At 38.0% G+C, this 23,262-nt stretch overlaps 1 protein-coding gene across 3 annotated transcripts in view; it reads left to right on the top strand.

The window, feature by feature from the left end:
* Window positions 1–23,262, top strand: part of BCL2L13 (BCL2 like 13) — a 47,284-nt gene that overhangs the window by 9,469 nt on the left and 14,553 nt on the right. For all 3 annotated transcript variants that reach the window (XM_026116914.2, XM_026116913.2, XM_026116915.2), the window contains 4 exons: window positions 7,149–7,259; window positions 8,219–8,375; window positions 11,648–11,717; window positions 18,063–18,206. In XM_026116914.2, the coding sequence (XP_025972699.1) occupies window positions 7,149–7,259; window positions 8,219–8,375; window positions 11,648–11,717; window positions 18,063–18,206 (482 nt within the window). The remainder of the gene's footprint in view (window positions 1–7,148; window positions 7,260–8,218; window positions 8,376–11,647; window positions 11,718–18,062; window positions 18,207–23,262) is intronic.

Consider the following 23,262-nt stretch of genomic DNA (forward strand, 5'->3'; position numbering starts at 1 on the left):
GTTAGATTTCATGTAAAAACTTGTATTTAATTTTTGTAGACTTAATATACTTTAATAGAGTGATGACTTCTGGAGAGAATTAATTTAGTAAAGAGAAAGCTCGGACAAATTACGTGAAGAATTACCTCACTGTAATTCCCTTGGGGTTTCTTGGTCCGTCTTGATTTGTTGCAAGAAATGTGACTTCAGTTCCATAGCTAAAAACGGTTCTGACTTCAGCCAAAGAAGGCCAATCTGTAAGTCAACACCTGGGTATTACTATGAAAGTTTTATTTAGAGAACTGCTCTTCAGTGCAGGGACTGAAGAGAGAACTGTCTGCAGTTTTCCAGGCACCTGAAGAAAAGGTTATTTTATTGGACAAAATGATCCTTTTGACATTACAGCTGTGTAGAATTTTAAAGTTGATCTCAGTGTCTCTAGAGGGAAAATCAGCAAACTTAACTAAGAAACAGTTTTAGAGATTACTTCTATTCCAAACCCAATTCTGGAAAAATAATGATTCTACATAACTCCAGGTTCAGTTTATTTAAAGCAAGGTCCATTAGCAGTAAATACCATTACTTTTTGGTAGAATTTGAGATAGGCGAATAATACAAATTGCTGAGAGAAGTCTGATACAATAGACAGGGATAAGATATCATCTGTGTAAATTCATACAACCTGAAGCAATGGATGAGTACAATTACTTAAAATGTGGGAGGAAGCTCTCAATAAAATAAATATCAAGTATTGGAATACGTTTCTACAGTTTTTTCTGCTGAAATTCACACTCATTGTGGAGGCTTCCAGTCTTCTGCAGCTGCTTGTACTACTTGCTGTCTTTTAGAAGTGTCCAAGTACTTTGATTCAGTACACCTGTGTATAAATGCCCCTTGAAATTTGATCAAGGGGAGTAATTGTTAGTGTATTTCTGTTTTTTTTAATTGATTTCTCCATGGTTTGACTCCATCCCATGAGCCTGTAGTTACAGCTGTGGTTCTAAGGAAAGCTGTTTTTCAGTGTTTTCCTAGACAGTCTCCTGAACAGAATTCTAAGAATAAGAAGCCTAATATAATCCTTCAGCTTGCAGTAGAATCCACGAGATTTATAATCAATGTTGCTATTAAGTGTGGCATAGATCACGCAAGAGGTGAACAAAACTTTGGTAGTTTTACAGTTTCCCTGAGATGCGTGTTACCCATAGTAATTGTAATCCAATTACTGTGCACATTGTCCTTTAGACCTTTAATTATCTGTTTTGTGATTGCTGTATGAAGTGCTGTATATGTTCAGTAATCAAGCTGTTACAGTGGTAGCGGTTTCCCAAACAGATTTCTTATCGCTAAGTGGTGTTGAATTGGGATATTAGAAGTGTTTTTTACATGTATTTGTTCACTTGCAGCAGTTGGAAGAGAACTCTGATACAGCTCAGGAAATACACATATAGATACTCAGAGACGGTCAGGATTTATGGCGTTGTAGGTGAGCTCAAGGCTCCTCCATGGCAATCCCAGATCTGATGTTGGTAGATTTATCATACGGTGTTGACCAGGATGAGTGGAATAACTATTGTCACAAGAGATTCTGTCATCGGGTGGAGTGGCTGTTGTAGAATATCTTGGTTTTCTTTGTCCTCCATGTCTGTATCCTGCTTACTTTCATAGTACCTATCATTGTTCTGTGGGAAATGAAAGAGTTTGTGAGATGTTTTTAGCTAAGTAACTTTTTCCTTAGAAACTTTCCTCTTACAGCAAAGTATATATAGTTTGTCAGAAAAGTCACAATCTGAAAAGCTACAGATCGTATGTCAGACCAATCCAGTTGTTAGAGGTAGCAGGGGAGCTATTTCTTGAACTTGGGAGAGGAAAGGCAGATCTTGGAGTTGTGACTTGGAGAAGAAAGAGGGGGCACCTCAAGAGATGTAAATTCCCACTTCTTTAAGCCTCCTCTCTGCCCACAAAAGAAAAGACTTCTAGTTGGCAATTTCTTGTGTCTTTTTGGTTCTTAATAGAATTTTGGACTTGATTCTTTTTAGCAGAGCCTTTTTTATGGGTAAAGGCATGTTTATGTTTAAACTTCTTTATAAGCAGATTCTTTTAAACCTCTTTTCAAATCAAGGGCTACATCTGGTATGACAGTCTGTGTTCTGGAGTTTTCTGGGGTAATGAATATACTTTTCATTAAAGGAAAAAGTTGAATACATTTCTAAAGAGATCTCATGTCTACGTCACTTCTCAGTGCTTACAAAATTTTTAGACACTCGCTTTTCTGCTTTGTTTATTTTTTTTAAAGAGCATGAGATACTTTGTAATTTCTAGAGTCATGCTGAAAATGAATTTGTAATTCAATGTTAATTATGCAGACATTAATACAGAGACTTGAAAACAGACATACTGATAAGTTAAAAAAGCAGATATAAAACAAAAAATTCCAGCCCAGATCTGTGACATCAAAGGCCTTCTTTTTCAGTGACCCTGCATTCACCTGAACTAAAAGGACATACAGCTTTTTTTAAGTCTCTTCTTATGGTTGCTCTTGTCTCGTTAGCCTTAGTTTGACACAAACACAATAGAATCAGATGTGTTGGCTCTGTAACTCTTGAGGAATGACTTCCATCCCTCCTCCTCTTCCCAGGATCAAACTTGGGGAACAGGTTAGTCTTGTATTGTTACTAAACTTCTGGAATGGCCTTAATAATGGAGTTTTAGCAAAGTATTACACTAGGTTACCAGTCATAGCGCTGTCTGATTGTCAGTGATGCAGTGCTTGATGGACTTTTAGAACACATTCCCCCCCTACTTTGCCTGTTACTTCCATACACCTGAAAAATGAACCATTGACAAGAAAACACTTGGGCAAAAGGGGAACACTTATTCCTTAAGTAGAAAGTGGAATGTACTAACTTTTTTTGTGTAAGGATTGTTACAAAAGTTTGTTGTGTCTTTGGGTTGGAAAGAAGCCTTTCAGGGTCAGTTTACCAAAGACCTGTAATAGGTAGACATGATTTTTTTCAGCCTAGGAAGGCATTTCTTCTTGGTGAATCTTGTAAGTACCGTTTATGGTGTGACCTTTGGCATTAATAAAGAATGAAAATGTGATGTTCCCACTCTACCAGAAGCTGTTTTTACTGTTTTATCCTAGTTATTTTCAATCTGACTTGGAAGTCCTCTAAAGGAGGAAAAGGATAACTGCTGTCTTAAGAACTTTGATGTTAGAGCATGCTATTCTCCCATACTGGGTGCATTTTTGTGACTAAGGGACAACATACAGGAGATGCAGAAGGCTGAAGTCCTTTGATAGGGGAATAAACAGTGCAAAGTCACTGAGCCAGGAGGGGTAGGTTTCTGATGTTTTGGCATGACTGAATGGTCAGGTGCTATTGGAGTCAGCAGCTGCTGCAAAGTTGTGCGTGTTAGGGGATGGAAACCATTGACTCTGCAGCATTGGTTATCTAAACGGCTCTTTTGTGTGCTGGCAGCAATGGAATTTCTCTTCGTTCCATTTTCCACATGACTTATTATCAAGTATGACAGCTTGTCATGTGTGATCAACATCACATTAGTCCCGTGAGAACGGGTGCTCTTCTGAATATCCTCTTTCCTTCCATAAGTAGGGTGAAACATAGGTTAAAACAAGACTTTGTATTTGCATATACCTGTTTGGCTTGACTGTGAAGCAGTGATTCAGTCATTCAGAGACCTTAAGGGGACTGACAAGGTATTAGTGAGTGTCTGTTTATTAACCAGAAAGAGGAACAGTTTGCTCCTGTCTGGAATTTATGGTTCAGAGTGACAAAGTGAGACTGTTTGTTTGAGAAGGGATTTCAGAAGCTAAATAAAGTTATTCTGAATATGGTAGTGGTGATAAAATTGTGTGGTTAAGTAAAATGAAATTAAACTGACCGTCTGTTGGCCCTTTTAAACTATTCAAGTAAATAAGTGTAAACAGTTTACATTGTCCTGTACATCCATTTCACATGAATTTGTCTCACAGGTATCCATAAGAGAGCTGCACGTTTAAGCATAAACAAACGTTTGTTGGGTTAACTTTGAAGATTTTAACTTGCTTTTCAAGTGTACATGGCATTGCAAGCTTATTCAGTGTTTTTTAAATACAGAAAATGCACTCTGTTGTGTGTACTCTATTAGGTATCTGTGTGTTAGCTGGTATGGATGCTTTTAAGGTTTTCACACACTCTGATATGAAAACTAGTGTGTCCGTTATGGAGAAAAGGGGAAGGTGGTGCAATAATTACAGTGAATTCAAGCAGATTTAACTAGAGATGAACCACGGAACAAATAAGCATTTGTTCATAAGACTGCCAAATTATGACATAGTGCCTTTAAAACACGGATGAAAAAAGACATGCCAGAAAGCTACAGTGGTTGTTGCAGGACTGAAGATTTTAACCTGAAGATTTTGATGTGAAAAATAAGCAATGGAAAAGGAGTAGGGTCAGACAATATCAACATTACATTCCTTCCCATTTTTATTTTCTTCAACTGAATGAAGAAGTTCTGTACAGCAGCATTGTGCCAAGATGTCCGGGAAGAGCTGCAAACAGTTAGCGTGGGTGCAAAAAGGGTGAGATAGGTTTGAGAGTTGTTGGCATTTGCGTGCATGGGTAGGAAACACAGGCAGCATTATCAGAACGTCGGACAGAAGATTGTTTTTAAACCATGGGTGTCGGACAACATGAAGCCTCCAAAAATAATTCTAAGGAATATTCAAAAGTAAGAGATCCAGGAAAATGTGATTGGGGAAATACAGTCACTGATACTGTTGAAAGCAACAGAGTGCAAGGCTAATGAGGACTGATGACTTAAAACTTTCCTTGCCTGACACTTAGGGAAGGGAGTGAACAGAAGGGGGATTACTTAGTAAAAGGAAGTTTTGTGGTCAACTGTATCTATTTATTTATTTTATTTAAGGTGTGGCTTGATACAAAATCCACTTTTATATTCATGCAGGTATAACAGAGATTCATTATATCTCTGAATAGGACTGGTTTAGGGAATTGAAACAAAGGAAGAGGAAAAATTCAGTAGTAGGCTATTGATTCAGTGATATGCAGTGATAATTGAACAGTTTCTGTAGTGTTCCTTAGGAAGAGGGGGATTTCATGCTTGCAAGCTGATGGGAGCTAAGAAAACATTGAAGATGAGCAAAAAAAAAAAAAAAAAAAAAAAAAAAGCAGCTAAATAGCAAGAGTTTTGAAATGGCACATGTGTCGCAAACATCTGTTCTTTTTACTAGTACCGGTCCCAGAAAGTTATTTGAGTAATTATTTTATCACACTGTCTTATATTGGAATGATTGAAATTCAGTAGGCATTTTCTTAGGTTCGTATGTTTCCCAGACTCACAAAAGGGTTGAGGCTGGAAGGGACCTTTAGAGATCATATAGACCAACCCCCCTGCTCAAGCAGGGTCACCTAGAGCACATTGCCCAGGACTGTGTCCAGACGGCTTTGGAATATCCCCAAGGGAAGAGCCTTCACAACCTTCCTGGGCAACCTGTTCCAATGCTCTGTCACCCTCACAGTAAAAAAGTTTTCCCATGGATTCAGATGGGATGTCCTTTGTTTCAGTTTGTGCCTGTTGCCTCTTGTCCTGTCCCTGGGCACCACTGAAGAGAGTCTGGCTCCATCTTCTTTACGTCCTTCCTTTGGTAGGCATTGATACGATCCCCTCTCAGCCTTCTCTTCTCCATGCTGAACAGGCCCAGCTCTCTCAGCCTTTTCCCATATGAGAGATGCTGTAGTCTCTTAAATCATCTTAGTAGCCCTTTGCTGGACTCGCTCCAGCAGCTCTGTATCTCTCTTGTGTTGTGGAGCCAGCACTCCAGGTGTGGCCTCACTAGGGCTGAGTAGAGGGGAAGGATCACCTTCCTGGAGCTGCTGGCAATGCTCTTTCTAATGCAGCCCAGGATACCGCTGGCTGCCTTTGCCATGGGAGCACATTGCTGGCTCATGGTCAATTTGTCCACCAGGACCCCCACGTCCAGCTGCTTTCCAGCAGGTCAGCCCCCAACATATACTGGTGCATGGGGTAATTCCTCCTGAGGTGCAGGATTGCATTTCCCTTTATGAGGTTCCTCTCTGCCTATCTCTCCAGCCTGTCGAGGTCCCTCTGAATGGCAGCACAGCCCTCTGGTGTATCAGCCACTCCTCTCAGTTTTGTATCATCAGCAAGCTTGCTGAGGGTGCACTCTGTCCCTTCATCCAGGTCATTGGTGACAAAGTTGGACAGAATTGGACTCAGTATTGACCCCTGGGGTACACTGCTAGTTACCGGCCTCTAGGTTTCAAATACCTTGACCTGTTTGGAAACACTTTTGTATTTTTTTCTACAGCATAATGAGATGGTTGATGATCTGTGTAATCCTAAATGATACGGCTGAAGCAGCTTCTTGTGACTAAAGGTCTAGAGTCAGCACACAGAAGATTTATTGGGGATCCCAAACCATGGCATATGTACCTCAGGGGATATGTAGCCATTTCAAATTCCTACATGACTTGATTAGGAGACGAGAATTGACAAATGACTGACAATTGTGGGGCACTTTGCCTCTGTTGTTACTTTTGGACCCTATCTTAAATGATATATTGTGGCCTGTAGGATCCCATGAATAAGGAAACGCACAGTTAATAGATTTCAGGACTCTTCACTGATATAGTTACATAGTTGTTCTGAGTATTTTTGTTAACTTTGCAGACCTCACTATAAATTTTATATTTTGTTACTAAAATATCAAACTTATACCTATATTAAATTGAGTAAGGACATCTGCTTGGTTTTTTGATAATAAGTTTGATAATAAGTGTATTAATTTTAATTATTGCCTATTTACGTGCTTTGATTTTGGTTTTAAATATAAGATAAACTGCTTAGTGTTTTATAAAGCTGTTGAATATTTTAATTGTTTTGTTTATAGATTCATATTTAAAGCATTTATTCTATCTTGAACAAGCCCAGAAGCTTATGTGTTTCTGGGTTCAGGTAATAAAATTATTGTAATAAATGCAAGCAAGGGAACACTTTGTGAAATGAAGTCTGAAATATAACTTTCACCTTGAATGTATTTATAGTTATAATTTCAGTATCATGTTCCATTATCTACCTTATTTGAAATATTACGTTTGAGTAATTACTCTGGTTTCTTTTAGGGACTCAACAACAGCTTATGGCACAACATGCTTTGGAGAAAGAGGCTTTGGAGAAGATTAGAGTAGAAATTGAGGAGGAGCTAAAACATCTCGATGAAGAAATCTTGGAAGGTGCAGTCTCTTCAGATTTTCTCATTTCAGTTGACAATCTCTGTACAGTTTAACAGTGGTTATTTTGTAACAGGTACTCTACTTAGAGATTTTTGGCTGCACTGAATGTCTTGCTTTCCCCCTGTCCCCCTCAGTAGTTCTACCTGTTGTCACATTAAGTAAAATAGTTAAACTTTACCATTTAGAGCAATGGAGTGTAGCCAAAGCAAACAATTAAATGGCAATTAATAGGCTACTGTAAATAATGAAATGTAAGCAACCCTTCAGCTGCTTTAGTTGATGGCAGAAGTAAAATCATTCCTCAGCAACTAACGTTCATGGGAGAATGGACTTAAACTGTCCAGTGTCTCAGTTCTACCAGATTTGCTTTTTGTTGTGACCTGCTTTGACCTATAAATGTGACTTTTATGGGACTCCCAGCAAAGGATAATTTGGAAACAATCTTTGCTTTACATGTGCGTTGCAAACTGGGAAACCGAAGTAGAAGGGCTCTGGATCTATTTTCATTCATCTGTATAGATCTGTCCTAGAAGATACAAATTGAGAAGGAAAAGGTTAGATGAACAGAATATTGTTTTAAAAACAGATACTCTGGTACTGCTACAGATATTTCCCTGTGTGGGCAAATTTTACCATGGGGAAGAGGCTTTCTTGCTGCTCTGTCAGGGTTGGCAGTAGCTTAAAATTCAGAATATTTGGACATTCAGTGAATTTGCCATTTAGGATATGGTTATGAAAGAAGACCTAGAGGGGGAATGTAGCTCAGAGTCTTCTATGGCTTGTAAGTACCACTTCCAGAGTAAATTTGGCCTGTACTCGTCTTACTGGAATTTCTTCATAGCATGCTTTGACAATGAAGTGATTTTTTCCTCCCTGATATAAATTGTGCTAAACTAGTGGGATAAGAAATCTGAGACTGTTGTTGTACTTAGATATATCTATATATTTTTTTCTCTCAGCATTTACTAGTACAGGATTTGACTGCCACACTTCTCCCGTATTCAGTCCTGCCAATCCAGAGAGCTCAATAGAAGATTGCCTGGCTCATCTAGGGGAGAAAGTGTCCCAGGAATTGAAAGAACACCTGCACAAAGCACTACAGAGCTTGCTTAACAAGTGAGTTTCCCTTTCCTTGTTTGAAAGGAAAGTATTTCCTTTTGCATTGTAGCTGCTGCTGACATGCTGAAGATGGGACTAGATTTTCACATTGCATTTCTGTCTTTTTCAGTGTTCCTTTATCTGTTTGGGTTTTTGTTTTGTGTTGTAAAGTCTGAATAATTCTTTGTAGTATTCACTCTTTGAAGTACTGTAAGTTCTAATTTTTTTCTACTCTTTTATCACTGAAATGCTGAGACTAATTCAAGTAGTTTGACTTGCTGGTGAAACTAGCAGCTGGCAGATGCCATTTGCCAGTGCCAATTTCATGGATGCTGGGTTGTAGCCAAATTAACATCATCTACTTTACAGAAAAAGTGGGACTAGAGGTTTGATTGTAGTCATACCCAAAACGAGAGGGAGAATTTTCTGAAGCACAGGTAGTTCAATGTTTCATGACCAGCATTCAGGACACACATCTGAAGCAAGTATGGACACCTGGACTAACCTCACTGCATTAGGAATTGTCCTTTCATTTTAAGCTTATTTAAATGGCAAATAGTACAGTACTGGGCATCCTAGTATCTTGATTAATGTGATTTGTAGATCTATAAAGTTGTGGCTATTTCTTTTTCTAATGTGAATTACTAGGCTGACTTCTAATGGAGCCACATGGACTACTGCCTCCATTAAAAATCAGGCTAGTATGCTGAATGACCTCCAAAATGTGTTTGTAGAGAGCTGGAGTTGGAAGATGCTAGTTCAGGAATAGTTATATAAATGCAGTTGTGAAGGCAGCATTAGAAAATGGCTGTCTGAACTATATAGGTTTTGTGGATTGGTTTAACTAACATGGCTCTAAAGGAGCCATGAATCTCTAGTACTTCTCTTTCAGATTTGCGTAGCTGTTTATGAAATATTTAAATAGCCAGATACTATAAGCTTAGATACTAGTGCCTAATTTAAACTTTCTAATCTGATATTTGAGGCTTAAGTATTCCATACAGGCATTGGAGAGGCATCATTGTGCCCTTATGAAGGTCCCTTTATGGCAGACACTTGAGAGGTTATGAACGTGGAAGTCATTACTTAACTAGCCCGTTTTCGTGTAGTAACCAATAAGGATTGTTGACTTTTTGTGACCAGTTTAATTTAACACTGATGGACATGGCTGATGGGCCTGGGCTCCCCAGCAAAGGTCCCATGTAACATCTGGCCATAGCTGCATCTGGAGCCAGTTGGCTCTTTTCCTTGAGTCATCCGATGGAAAAGTACAGCCTGTCAACTCATTATTTAATTTCCAGAAGCATACATATAATGTCGTCTTCTATATGCAGTTTGGTAGGGTCAAAAAGCAAGCTGAATCTTGTGTAAACTAAAAATTATTTAACCACATAAATCAGTATGTGTGCTACAAATTTCTCCTTAAGCTACTAGTCATAACTAGCTACTAGATCTGCTGGTGTTCTCCAGAATTGGCAGAAGCTTGTCTGCCTTTACAAGTCAGGCATTTGCCCATGTGACCTTAAAAACTTGTGGTTAGTATCTTCTAAAGAGTGGAAATTTTGAACAATACCTCACTATCCACTAAAAAAACATACTGGCAACAAGTTAGAAAATTAACAGAAAGATCTTGCAACTCATCCTTTTTTGTGCATCTAAAATCATAAATTTAAGTAACAGTATTGTGTAAATAAAAGTTTTAAATGAAAGTTTAAATGCCTTATACATTGTAGGTAAGGGAGTATTAACTGTCCGTCCAGTAGGGTTTGGTCTTAACTGGTACATTGGTTGCTTCTTTTCTGGAGAGATCCTTAGGTGAGAGCTTTAAAAAGTACAGGGATTTAGACTTAAATATTTTAATAGTCACTTGTTAGTAGCTTCATGTTCTAGGTTTTGTGTGTTTCTTATAGGAAAAACTTCCATTTTAAGTATATTTTTGAACATATATGCCTGTACATACATATATATATATATATATATATATGGGTGTGTGTGTATATAAGGTTCCCCTTACAAAAAAGGCATGTATGTCATCCACATTTTCACAGGCATTTCAGACTTATTTATGTGAACATCTAATTACATTCACTGACTAGACATAGGGCTTCAGTCTGAAATGCCTGTGAAAATGTGGATGACATACATGCCTTTTTGTAAGGTGAACTAGAGCTGCTGTTTAATCTCTTAATATCCTTCCTGCAGCTGTTGTTGCTCTTCTCATCCCGCTGATTCATTTGGATTTGAGTTTAAAAGGAACTAATGTACCAGGAAGTTAAGAGAATGCACTTAAAATAACAAGCCCAAATTATGTTTTCCACAGTGAGCTTTAACTCTGATCTTTTACCCATGTTTGCTATAGTAGGATTACTTGACAAAATACTTAATTTCCTTATATTTGATGTTTTCCTGTTCTCTTACATACATACAAACAAGCCTGTTTGTGTTACTGCATAATAGGCTGCTAGATCATGACAGGTTCTTAGACTTCAACAAGCAATTGTTTCTCCTGGCCAACACCTGATTCCACTTTCTTCCTTAAAGTAAAGCTTGGACTTGCCTTCTGCGTGGTCTGGCTTCAGGGTAACTGCTCTTGCAGCAGCATGTTTTGCGTTTTCACTCAGCAGAATCTTTATTGTTGCTGACTCTAAAATACTGTTTCATCTTGGAGGAGAGAGTATGGAAAAGAAGAGTTTCCCCATCCCAATTCAGAGAAGGAGAGATGTAGTAATTCTAAAATGAGAAGTCTTGTGTGAGATATCTACCGAAATGTAAAGGGTTTTTTGTGATCAAAAGTACTGTTTCTTGCAACTAAAAAGCTTCGACTCTAATATAATGTTAACACAGTCAAGCAGCCTGTGTTGGTTCATAGTCTATTCTACTTATAAAAATTTTACTCTGCACTCACCTCTCTCACATGTGAATTTACAAGTATGTTTTCTTTTTTAATCTCCCAAGTTGTCATAAAAAAGATACCATGCAAGAGCTTAGTAATTTTGATAGCACATCAGAGAACCTACTTATCTAATGTCCTTAAAGTTGTAGACTGTCAAATTATTATGAAATACATCTAACCAATTTTGCAATATTATACCACTGGGAGAAGCTGATGCCTTCGTGACCCTGTCCGGTGATTGTATTTCATGCACTGAAACATAAAACTTGTTAGCTCTTGAAAATTATTTGCTGTAATACATGTGAAAATATTTTCTTCTCTGGAAACTGAGAATTTTATTTTATTCTTGTTCTTTTGTTTCCTTTTATAACTTTCAGTGTTGATTTAACTTCTGCAGGCCGGTGACATACCAAGAATATCGAGAGCGCACACAGGAGACAGCTGCTCATGCCAGTGGATGGAACAAGGTACCAAACAATCTTTTTTTCTTTCTCATCTCTTTGTCCATGGTAGTGTTTACTAGGTGCAGTTCGGTGTAGCAGAAGGCAAAGAATAAGAACATGCTTGCTTTTTAGAATGCAGGAACTTTCCCTCTCAGAACGGTACTGTGGATGTATTGTGTAGTTTTCAGATAATTTAGGCAGAAGTTATTCAGTGGAAGTATTAGGCTAATCTCTCTTTGCTATGGAAAAATGAAAGTGAGAGTTGTTGCTTGAAATTTTTTTTTGACAATAATTATTTTAAAAAATTAAATTTCCAAGAGAGATTTACAGTTTTAGCAGTATTGTACTGAAATCTACAAGAGATATTTTCATAATATTTCTCAACTATTTCTTTCCTTCTGTCTCATGTTTGAAATACATGTTTAAAAAAGAAAAGTACTAAACATGGTGAAAGTAAAAATTAACATATGTTCAGAATATTTAAATTTTTCAGAAAACATAACGAGGGTGTCCATATCTGCTTTCAGGAGAAGCTATCTCAAATGATGTGAAGCTTCTTTTCAAAATAATATGCAAGTCTGTAAATGGACTCTCCTATGATAGTTTTAATGCGAAGTAGAATTATTGTCCACAGATTCATATTTCATTAATCATTCTAATTCATCATTCATTATCTTAATCATTCTATGACAGGCTTAGGGGACATCAGAAAAGAGAAGAACAGAACAGCTATTTGCAAATTTAATGCAAATTGACTGATAAAGTTTAGTCTTAAAAATTGAAATGGAACAAGAAATCTTTTTGTTTTTTCTTTCTTTTAAAATAATGTTTTTCAGAAGCACTTCATTTCCCTAACTAGATTTCTCTGCTTAGTTTTGATACTGATCATTTCTCTCATTTACCCCTAACCAAGGGCATGGACGCTATTAAAGTAGTTTATTAACATTGCTTGACAAGTTACTGGCCATGACCCAGACAATGATGATTGATGTGTATGTGCTTTCAGTTTATCTTATTGTGAATCATAGCACTTCAGCTTCAACTACCATGAAATCAAGTTATCAAGGAAGTGTTTAAACTAAAACATTTTACCTTTCAGTTGATAAAATCTAAAAACAAGCATAAAATCAGTCATTGTGGCTCAGCTTCAAGGAAGGAGGTGGCTACAGAGTAGTCAGTTGCCTGCTGTGTCTCCATATACTCTTGGTTCAGACCCCTTGCTGTCATAGTCCTGAGTAAATTGATCTTCCACCTTTGCAATTTTACAATTCAGCCCCCATTTCTGCTACATCTGTGGAGCCTCTCTGGCTAACAGGTTTTTTGATCCTCATCAACTTTTGATTGAGAGTATCAACCAGAAGATATTTTTGTCGTTATCTTTGCTTATCCATAACATTTGTCACTTCAAAACTTACAGTTCGCAAGCAAACTAGAATGGAAAATTTGTAGACTAATACAGTATCTGTTGGTATTGTTTCTGAGGTATCTTGATGCTTCAGGAATGCCTAGCAGTTCCTTTAATAATACTTGTTTTGAGGAGGTGGAATACATTTGGGTTGGTTTCATTTCCTTTTAAATTCCTTTGTTGTCTTAATCAGAGTCATCTTCTGTAACAGAAGAGATCTAGGTATCTTTCCCCCAACCTCAGTCAATCTCAATTTTCACTCTAGAGAAGAAGCTGTTAAAAAGATAATTTAGAAATGTAGTTATAAATAGACATACAGTGTAGGTCTGATTAAGCAGGCCTACAGCAGCAAAACGAGGCTATGCTGGCCTCAGGTTTTTGAAAACCTGAAAGGTGTATATTTAAGTTAACCCTTACCAGGAAAGTTGTCTACTTTGTAAATTTACTGATGTATTTCAGTAAGAATGGAAGCTCTGTCTCTCTAGGTTATGTGTTCTTATCTTTCCTGTAGCTAACACTGTTGTAGTGAAGATATGCCCACACCATGACTGCTTTAAGAGGGAAGGACAAATAAATTAATAAGGATAGGTAGTTTATAATGAATAAACATGGTTTCCATATGAAATGTACTTAATAGTAAAATTTATTAATTGTACTTAACAGTAAAAATCTGAGAGAAAGCAAGAAACACAGTACTCCCTTTAGAGAGCTGTCTGTAGATACTTTCCCAATTTTTCCTCAGATTTTTCATAAAGATATGTCTCCTGTTGAGCTTGTTTTTGTCAATTTGCACAAAAAGAATGTTCACCCCTCTGATAAAAAAAATATTATTGTTGAACTGAAGCAAATGGCTTTGGCCCTTTTATGCCTAAACAATAACAAACAACTATCTGAGCTAGCTGAACAGAATAATAAATCACTCCCTTTTGTATGCCCATGGCCATTACATATCCTATAATTGCTTGGGTGGAACACAAGGCGAAGATGCACAGGAGTTTTGGTAGATGTCAAATGGCTAAAGATGTGGAAATGCCTTCCTGCAGATGGAATGCTGGGCGGTACTTGTGTGATCTAGGGTTATGGTTTGATCCAGACTAGAAGATATAAAACAATTGAAGCTAGTAGGATGAAATGTGTTTTTAATTAAATGTAAGCTGCATCTGTTGTGCTCAGTAGTGGTATCTTGCATAGCAAGATGTTCTTTTTGCTTTTAATTGTCTATGTAGAGGTACATAAAGTCTCACTTTACATTTCTGAGTCTCTGCTGTCAAAGGAAAAGCGCTATGGTCCCTTTTAGCAGCCTAAACATTGTGAGAAGCCCAAGTCAGAATGAACTATTTTTTTACTGTGGTTTCACATTTGTCAAATTACTAGATCCAACTTACACATATACAGATACATGTGTGTGTGAGTATGTGTATATGTATTATGATATATATGTATGTATAAAAGCCCCACCTATTTAATGTGATGAATGATATGTACTCAGAGAGTCGCACTGATCCTTTAGTGGCCCAGTATCTCTGTGGTACAAAGCAGACTCAAAGCAGTCTTTGCAAATTGTACTCGATATTGTTTGTGGTGAGAGCATATAATCTTTTGTGAGGTATTGGACTGATAAAGTTAACTTTGCTGGTTACAGGCTGGATAATGACATAGGCTTGGCTAAACCAGTCTGGTTTAGAATTGGGAACATGTTATTTTTTAGTCATACCAATTTTCACAGGATATGTTCATTATGCAAGCATGAGCAGAAAGGAGTCACTTCTAAATATAGCTGTTATTTTTCCATTTAAAAATGTGGACCTTTACTGGAGTTCATTGGTACATTTGAACTGCTGAAGAGATTTTATTAACTGACTGGTGCATGAAACGTAGAAGAATGTTTTCAGTCACTAAAACATGAATGCTCATCTGAGTGAGGCAATAGTGCAAGGTAAATAAATACACAGGAATATCATTTCTTCCATTTACATCTCCCAGAAGCAAAGTATACCCATATATATTTGAAGCGCTGGTTTTCAGCAAAGGGATTTCAATAGAAAAAAATATTTCATGTGTTTCTTAGAAACCATGATGTGAGAATAATAGGAAAGATGATGGATTTTGTAAAGGTGAGAAGGCGTCTTCACCTTCTATTTGAAATAAGTCTCTTAATAATAATAATAAAAAAAACCCTAGAGTGAATTATATTTGAATTATATTTCTGTAATAAAATAGTTATATTTTAAAATCTGGTAACGAAGTACTCTTGAGTTTTTATGCTTTCTGCTTAAAATGAAGTATTATGTATATACTCAAAAAAATACAATCCCATTATTGTGCATCAGATAAAAGAATAAAAAATACTGATATTGAGAGTCAGCTGAGCTGGTAAGTAGGTTCTCAGTTATCCGAATGTCCCATTTTTACTGATTAAAGGAGCCAAAGGATAACGTAACAAAAATGGAAGAAACAATTGGGTAAACATTGGATGAATTTTCATGTTGAAATAGAAAAGATACGCAGGAATGGCAACTACTTCGGATACAGCTTCTTCAGAATGTTAGTTGAACTTTCTTTGTACTAAATTTTCTTTTTGCTTACCTTTCAATCTGTAATATTGCACTGTGGGATTGCAATAGTATAATTGACAGAAATCTTTCATTTTTACAATCAGAAAATTTGTAATGTTTTGTTTAATGATTCCCTGGAAGATTCCCTACTCCCACTAAGTATTTTCTGGCATGCTCCGCTTGTTATTGTATAAGCCTTTTCTTCAGTCAAAATCTAAATAAGCCTTAGCATTCCTTCCTGTGCACACTGGTGGAGGAAATTGCAGTTGTTTTAAGACTATAATTTTACTTTCGTCTAGTTAAAATCTCATTGACATTCAGATAGCTACTCTTACATAAAAAGGGCGATTGTTAACCTTTATCAAAGTAGTATGAACTTAGTTTCTTTTACAGATTTAGGATGGTATTGTGCAAAGCCGTTCCTGCCGCTACTGATCTCAAAAGCAGAAGTTCCAATAACTTCAGTGGGAAAGCAAAACCAGGCTGTGTGTGTTGGTCTGCATGGGACTGAAGATTAGGGCTTGAATTTGGTCCCTTACCCCTAAGGCCTGCCAGAGACTGGCTACATTTGGGAGGAGAGGGTGGGTTAGATGTTTAAATTGGCAAAGGAAGAAAGCAACCATCATGTTCAGTGTGCCAGCATTTGATCTCCCTTAATTTCCTAAGCAGTTTTATTTTGTCTTTGTTTCTCTTTCCTTTAGCTTAAAGTAGTTGTTAAATATTTTGAGATTTGAATGTTTATGCTGTCCCAGAGTTATGTGGGTGTGCCCAAAGCCTCTGAAAGATACCTAGTGTTGACAGCATGCTGTTTTTTCTTTAATCCAAAAAGATTGAAGTTTCTTCTGACACTTAACCTCTCCTTGACCTGCTCCGTATACTTCTCCACGTAACTGTAAGCTTGCATCTTTTCTGCCTGTGGTTTGAGATTAATTACAAGAAGCTCCAAAAAACCCAAAGCTTTTAAAATTCAAATGCTGTCTCATTCCTAGTTAAATGAATGAAGTGTTAACTGTTCTTTCCACAAGAAAGTAATATAATCTGTCCTTTGTAGTATTGCACTCTCTCTGTTAATCAGCTCGAATATCTTACATTTATCACATTACAAGCATTTTTAAGGTCCCATCTGTTTTAGTGTTTATCTGAGTGTGACTCCACTGTGGATTTAGAACAAGTCTCAAACCCAGCCTGCCTTTCCTATGCTTTTTCCTCCATGCTTTGCATCCTAAGATGTCATGTCTAGAAACAGTAGTGATAGGACATTTACAGAAAAGAAAATCAGGCTGAAGGAGGAGGAGATTGGGACATCAACCTTGTGATGGGAGAGGAAGCAGGCATTTGAGGTTCAATCTAAGCAATAGTATTAATCTGGATATCCCCTCTTACAGACAAGTAACAACATTCTCTCTTGCACAGTGTTCTAATGACCTTATGTAGCCTTTACAGAGAATAGATGTGCAATGCAGTTGTCACAAACTAGGCGCAGTAAAACTTAATTGTATTTTTCTCTTGTGTCATAATAGGGCTTTTTCAGATGTTAATAACTTCAATTCATAACAGTTTTTCCCGAACTTGGTAAAGCGCTGCATATAAAATTGGCCCAGAGGGCTACTTGGGTGCTCTAGTAGAATAAATTCAAAGTTTAAAGGTTCAACTGCCTGTTGTTTAGACAATCAAAAACATAACTTCAGAATGAAGTGTCTGGAAGAGCTGTATAATGTGAAGGAGGTGGGTTCACAGAGTAGTACATTTTCCAGAGTAACTCACATTTGGGTAAGACCAAGCATTAATTTGAAACATAAAAGTTTTGGAGGGAGGAATGAGAGTTGGAGGTGAGGGAGGGAATTCTGTACATGTTAAATCTGGCGTAGGAAGGAGGGTTTAACATGGAGAGGGCTTCGTATATGTCAGTTTAAACATGCCTGTAATGTTGTTATGCTGTGGGAATTTGTTTGTCCTGTCTGAATATAGAGAGTGAACTTCTAAAGAGACTTTCTAATGTAGTATATCTATTCAAGAATATATGAGTTTGCTGTTTAGATATGCTTTGGATGCATATCCCTTCAAACTATTTATGGTGATTTCGCTGCTTCTGAAGTAGCAATTTCTGCTACTGAACCTATTCTGCTTCTTTACCTGAATCCTGCACTGGGAAAAAATGGGTCTCAAGAAACCACTACAGTTCTGTTCTGTGAAGTCTTAAGTTATGCTGTGGTGTTCTGCTTGTCAGATTGAAAGCTTCTTTCCTATTGTTCTGTATTTTATTTCTCTCTTGTGTCTTCAGAAAAATGAAGACTATAGTTCAAGATACCTTTGTACCTTTTCTCTAAACTGCAGGAATTCTTCCGTTTCATCTGCACAGCAGTACTGATGATGCTTTCTGTATTCATTCTTAATTCTTGTCTTTTGAAGGTCTTGGTGCCTTTGGTTCTGCTACAGCAATTTCTGATGGAGTTGACCAGAAGGGGCCAGGAACCACTGAGTGCACTTGTGAACTTTGGGGTGACATATCTAGAAGACTATTCTGCAGACTATATCATTCAGCAAGGAGGATGGGTAAGAAGACCGTGTTTAATTTCCATATTTTGTTCAAAGCTTATTTTTAACTCTGTGGTCCTAATCTTAATAGCAGTGAAAGTTAGAGGGATTGCTAGGAATAAGCATGTGAAAGAAGGGATGTATTGGCCTCAGGAAAAGAAAAGAGGTTCGTCTCTTTAATGTTGTCTTCATACTCCAGTGATGGCTGGAAATGGTATATGATATGTTTTTTCCTCTTGAATTTCAGAGCCTTTTTAGCAGGTAAGTATTTGGGAGGCATTTAATACAGAAATGCCAATAGGTATTAATTTATTTTTATAATAAGTGATAAAATAGCTAATGTGTATTGGATTTTATAGTGATACGGGAACCTGCACAGGATAGAATGAGCAATCAAGATTCCTTTGTGCTATATTTCCTTGTGGAAATCTTAAATTCATAATGACCTATGCTCCTGAGTCATGGCATGCTGAGAAAGTTACCTTTAAAAAATATGTATTCTTACAAGGTTTGCATTGGAAAGTGCCAGATATCTGGAAATTGTCAGAGTTAAGCCCTCCTTATGATCTACCTCTGCATTTTATCTGATCGCAGTTGATGAGCTGGATCTGGAAGGCAGAGCTGTGCTGAAGGAGGTTGAACTCCAGATTACTAGGTTTGGTAAGAATGCCAGATTCGAACAGAATTAATCTGGGATTAGTGAAATGGCTCCAGCAAGTAGATTTACTGTAATTTAAAAAAAAATAAAATAAATCAGGAAAAAACAGTGATTAAAAAGGGTTCATTCAGCTTCTCTCATTTCAGATTTTACCTGTAGTTTTCTTTAGGCGTAGTCTGTTTCTACATGTCTGCACCTTCCTATACCCTTTCCCTTCCTGGCAAGAGTGGATAATGGTTTTTAAAACCTTAAGGGATTTTTTGTTTGTCTTTAATGGACGTAAACAATTGTAAATAGCATGCATTTGGACTTTAGTCCATTTGATAAATGCATCAGGAGTTCAGAGTATTTTCATTACAGTGAACATCCCTACTTGCACCTTTAAGACAGATGGATGTTAGTGCTAAGGCCCATGTAAGACTGCTGTTTTGTGTTTTTTTTTTCTATCTCGGAAAAGGCTGTGGTCTGTTTAGTAGCCCCTTTTTGAGGCCTGCTGTAGACATACTTCTTACAGTGCAAAGCCTCTGAAAACAAGCAGCTTTCCAGCATGGCCTGTGCAGGAGGGGGATGTGCTTTGTGTTTGTGTGACTGTGCATGTATGTACAGATCCGGGTAGCTGGTATTTAATGGGCTAGGAGCCTGTCTGTATACATCTGCTCAGGCATAAAATCGAACTGACGTAAGCAGTACAGCAAACAAGTGAGAGCTATTTTTGAAACAGCAGAAAAGGCAAGGAAGGAACAAGGTGATGAAAACCTTTTCCAGCTCAATGAAGGTAGCAGCACTAAGCCCTTGTGAGTTGCTCTGGGGATAGGGTTGGGAATCCACTGTGCTGTGTTTTAATTGGAGGAAGGGAGTGTATGGGTTTATTCTGCCCTTTTGTTTCTTGTAATGACAGTGATCGTTTTTGCTGAGCGATACGCTTCTCGGTTTGTTCTGAGTCTGTAGGATGGTATTCTAGGGATGGCGGTACTCAGAGCAGAGCACAGGTGGAAGAGTTATTTGTGTTTTTGAGAAAGGCCGGGGGGAGAGCTACATGGCATGCTGTCAGCTGTGATGTGTGTGGTTTGCATTTTTTAAGATAAGCATCTGTCACAGGAGTTGTGTGCAGATCAAGTTGTCAGTAATGCTTTTCTGGAGTCAAGGACGATGTATAAACCTAAGAGGCTCCAGTGAATGAGATTGCTATGATAGTAAGAGGTTCAGTTTTTGTGTTGTCCCAGAGTGGTGTGAGTATCAAATAGGTCTTTTCTGGAACTGCTCAGAGCTTACTTAAAAAAATGAAAAGATACCAGAACAGCCTATCTAATGGTCTGTGGACCAGGAGCAGAGGAAAGCTTTACAGGAGCCTGTTTTCAGGGATAGATCCAAAAAATTCTGCAGTCAGTCAGGTTCCTTCTCTTCCTATGGCACGATTTGGGATCATTTGGAATCTTCCTCAGTTTTTGGATTGAATCCTGACTTTGCCAGAAGGGATGAAATGGGCTAGCTGAGCCCATCCTCTTTCGAGCTGCTTTTCCTGTGGGGTAGGGATTTTACTGAGATCGTAACACAGTGAGTGCATTTGCTGCATAACAATGTGCTGCTCTACAGTTTGAAGAGCTCCAGAGACTGTATTTGTGTGCCAGATTTCAAACGGTTTTGTGGGCGTGGGGAGCTTGTAGGTCCAGGAAGGCATCTGATTGAGGAGTAGTTACTGGAAGCAAAGTTGATAGCTCAAGGGAATGAAGGTTAAGAAACTGGGTAGCAGTGCAATAGATTTCAAGAAATCTGTGTGGTTTGTGAGGAATGGGAAATTGGGATACTAGATATTGAGCCTTTGAGCCCAGGAGTGTCTTTGGGATCTTTCATCTCTGTCCCCTAGAGATTTGTGGATGATATGATGCATTGAAACAATGAGCGGCCCCCTCCCCATCTCCGTTCATGCACTAAAATCATAATTCAATTAACTTTTAATCATAGAATGGGACTGGGTTAGAATAGTTGGTTGTTTGGTGGGAGAATGGCTGGTTTATTTTTATTTTTAAGCATGTGTCATGCTTAAAATGTGTACTGTGTACTATTGTACTTGATACAATAGTATGAAGTATACAATGTGTATTGCATTCTGTCTCCCATTGCCTTTGGTGTATTTTACTGCTTTAAGTGGAAGGTCTACAGAATAGGCGTTTCCGTCTTCACTGTATGTTGTTTGGAAGCAGCTGTCACACAAATGTCTGTGAATAAAGAGTTGAAAGGATTACTCCATCTAGTTTGCAATCTCTTAGAGTTGAAGATAGACGCAAGTTGAGTTTGGAGGACTGTAGGAAAGCAGGGAAATCTTGCTTTTTTCCAGATAGTCCCTCTTTCACTTCTTACAGTGACAGGTTTGGCTGCAGCTCTTACATTTATTCTGCTTGACTTTAAATTTCAGTATGGTCTCTCTCTTGGAGCCAAAGGCATGCCTGGTATTTCAGGTTCTCCATGTGGGGATACACCTTTCTTCATCCTGATTCTAGGTTTTGAACCCAAACAAACATGCTCTAAAATCTCATTCCCTTATCATTTTGAACCATTGCAAAGCAACTCCCAGTCTAATTTGGCAGTAGCTTAGTTCTTCTCTTTCCCAAAAGCAATGTTAGGGCTCAACAAACTGACGTGCAGTGTACATGCTGTTCCCTCCCCTCCCTTTCTCTCCCCTCCCACCCTCCCTCCCTCTCTATCTTGCTCTGTCTCCACTTCTCCAGGACTGAAAACTGCTGCATCAGAAGCAATTCTTGGTCTCCTGGAAAAGTGCACAGTAAGGCCTGTCAGTTGGTAAGGATTTTCTTCCTCTTCCTCTCCTACCTCTCCTCTCAAGTAATTTATTTTTTCTCAAGCTTTGCATATCCTGTTTTTCATGGCCAGTTTTCATCTGGGAATAGCTGTAAGAAGGGAAAAAGTATAAGATTGCTTGGAAGCTAGCTGCTTTTTCTCTTTTTCAGCTTCGTGTTCATGTTACAAGTCCATCTGCTTTTCACTTGTTTGAAAGAGCTGAAATAAGTGCATGTAGTCTGTGCTTACTGGGATTTAGTTAATAACCTTTATTCTCTCAGTAGGAGACTGATCTTTGCATTTGTGACCTGTGACTGAAATTGTCTCTGCCTTCCCAGCCTCCATGTATTACAATGTTCGGATTTGAATTTGAATTTAACTAGTCATTAGCCTGTGTTGAAGAGTGTAAAGTAAATTTGTTTGGATTATGCTCATAGTGTTTATAGCTTCTCATCTCAACCTTAAAAAAGTCGCTCTGTCTCCAGTGTTTTGTCTGGTACTTTTCTACTGTTTTCGACATTTTCTTTGCTGCTGGTGCCTGAATAATCTATGTGCTAGAGTTTGTTAAAAATCTGGAGGAAAAGAAGAGTAAAGAGGTACTTGTGATCCTTGGGAAGCAAGGCAGTCAGTTTGTGCAGCTGGAGATTAAAATCTCCTTCCGCAGCAGTCCAGGTGTCTGCCTTGAGAATGACAATGCAGAAATCTACAGACATGCTGCACTGGAGGGAACATAAGTTATATTAGTAGGGTAAAGATGCAAGAGAGGGCAGTCAAACTAGAGGAGTTTTCCTTTCACAATAATTATACTTTATGCTTTTATCACGCAACATGTCAGTGAAATGTCCTTATGTAACTTCTTTGGTAGTATCATAGATTTTTTTTACACACTGTGGTTGAAAGAAAAGGAGCTTAAATGGTATATGACTGGGCAACTCCATCTCCTTTCTCTCCCAGCCTCCCCCTGCCCCAAACAATCTAGCATTTGTCAAGGCTCTTCAAATCTGTCTGTGTGAAGAAATGGTCTCTAAATTACTGAATTTACTTGAGTTTAAACTGCTAAAACTGAAATCTTAAAAGGTATTGCATTGGAGCTGACTCTCTGCAGGTAGTGGAGGGTGTGCTGGAAGGAAGAAGAAGGAATGGGCTCATTTCTGCAGGCTATCTATTCTGGCCAAAATACTCCTTGAAAGGGCTGAGAGTAGTGGCTGTAATGTCAATGTGCTTTGATTTGATTTATGTGCCTTTCTAAATTTTATAAAAAGTTTTCAGTTAGATATAGTCTTTTTTGTGAATTCTGCTCTGTTTTTCTTGGCTCCCCCATCTTAACAGTTTTGTATAGATAAATAATACATTAGATGCCTGGGAGTTTTTTGTTACTTTTTATTTTGTAAGAGTGTTTTAGGTCTGGGCATTGCTTGCTGACCCTTTTATAATCCATTTCTCCGGAGGATTTACATAACAATGGTGGAGTCTGAATTCAGAAAGAGTTTGCACATGTCCTGGTTTCTGAAGAGGCATAAAATAGTCTGGCTGAATACAGAGGCACAGACTGACTGGAATCTCTAGCTTGAATTGCTTTAGGCTGGAGTGAAGCTGTCCCGACTATATTGGTAATTTGCGGGC

This window comes from Dromaius novaehollandiae, chromosome 1 (genome assembly GCF_036370855.1).
Source record: "Dromaius novaehollandiae isolate bDroNov1 chromosome 1, bDroNov1.hap1, whole genome shotgun sequence".
NCBI classification, from domain to species: domain Eukaryota; kingdom Metazoa; phylum Chordata; class Aves; order Casuariiformes; family Dromaiidae; genus Dromaius; species Dromaius novaehollandiae.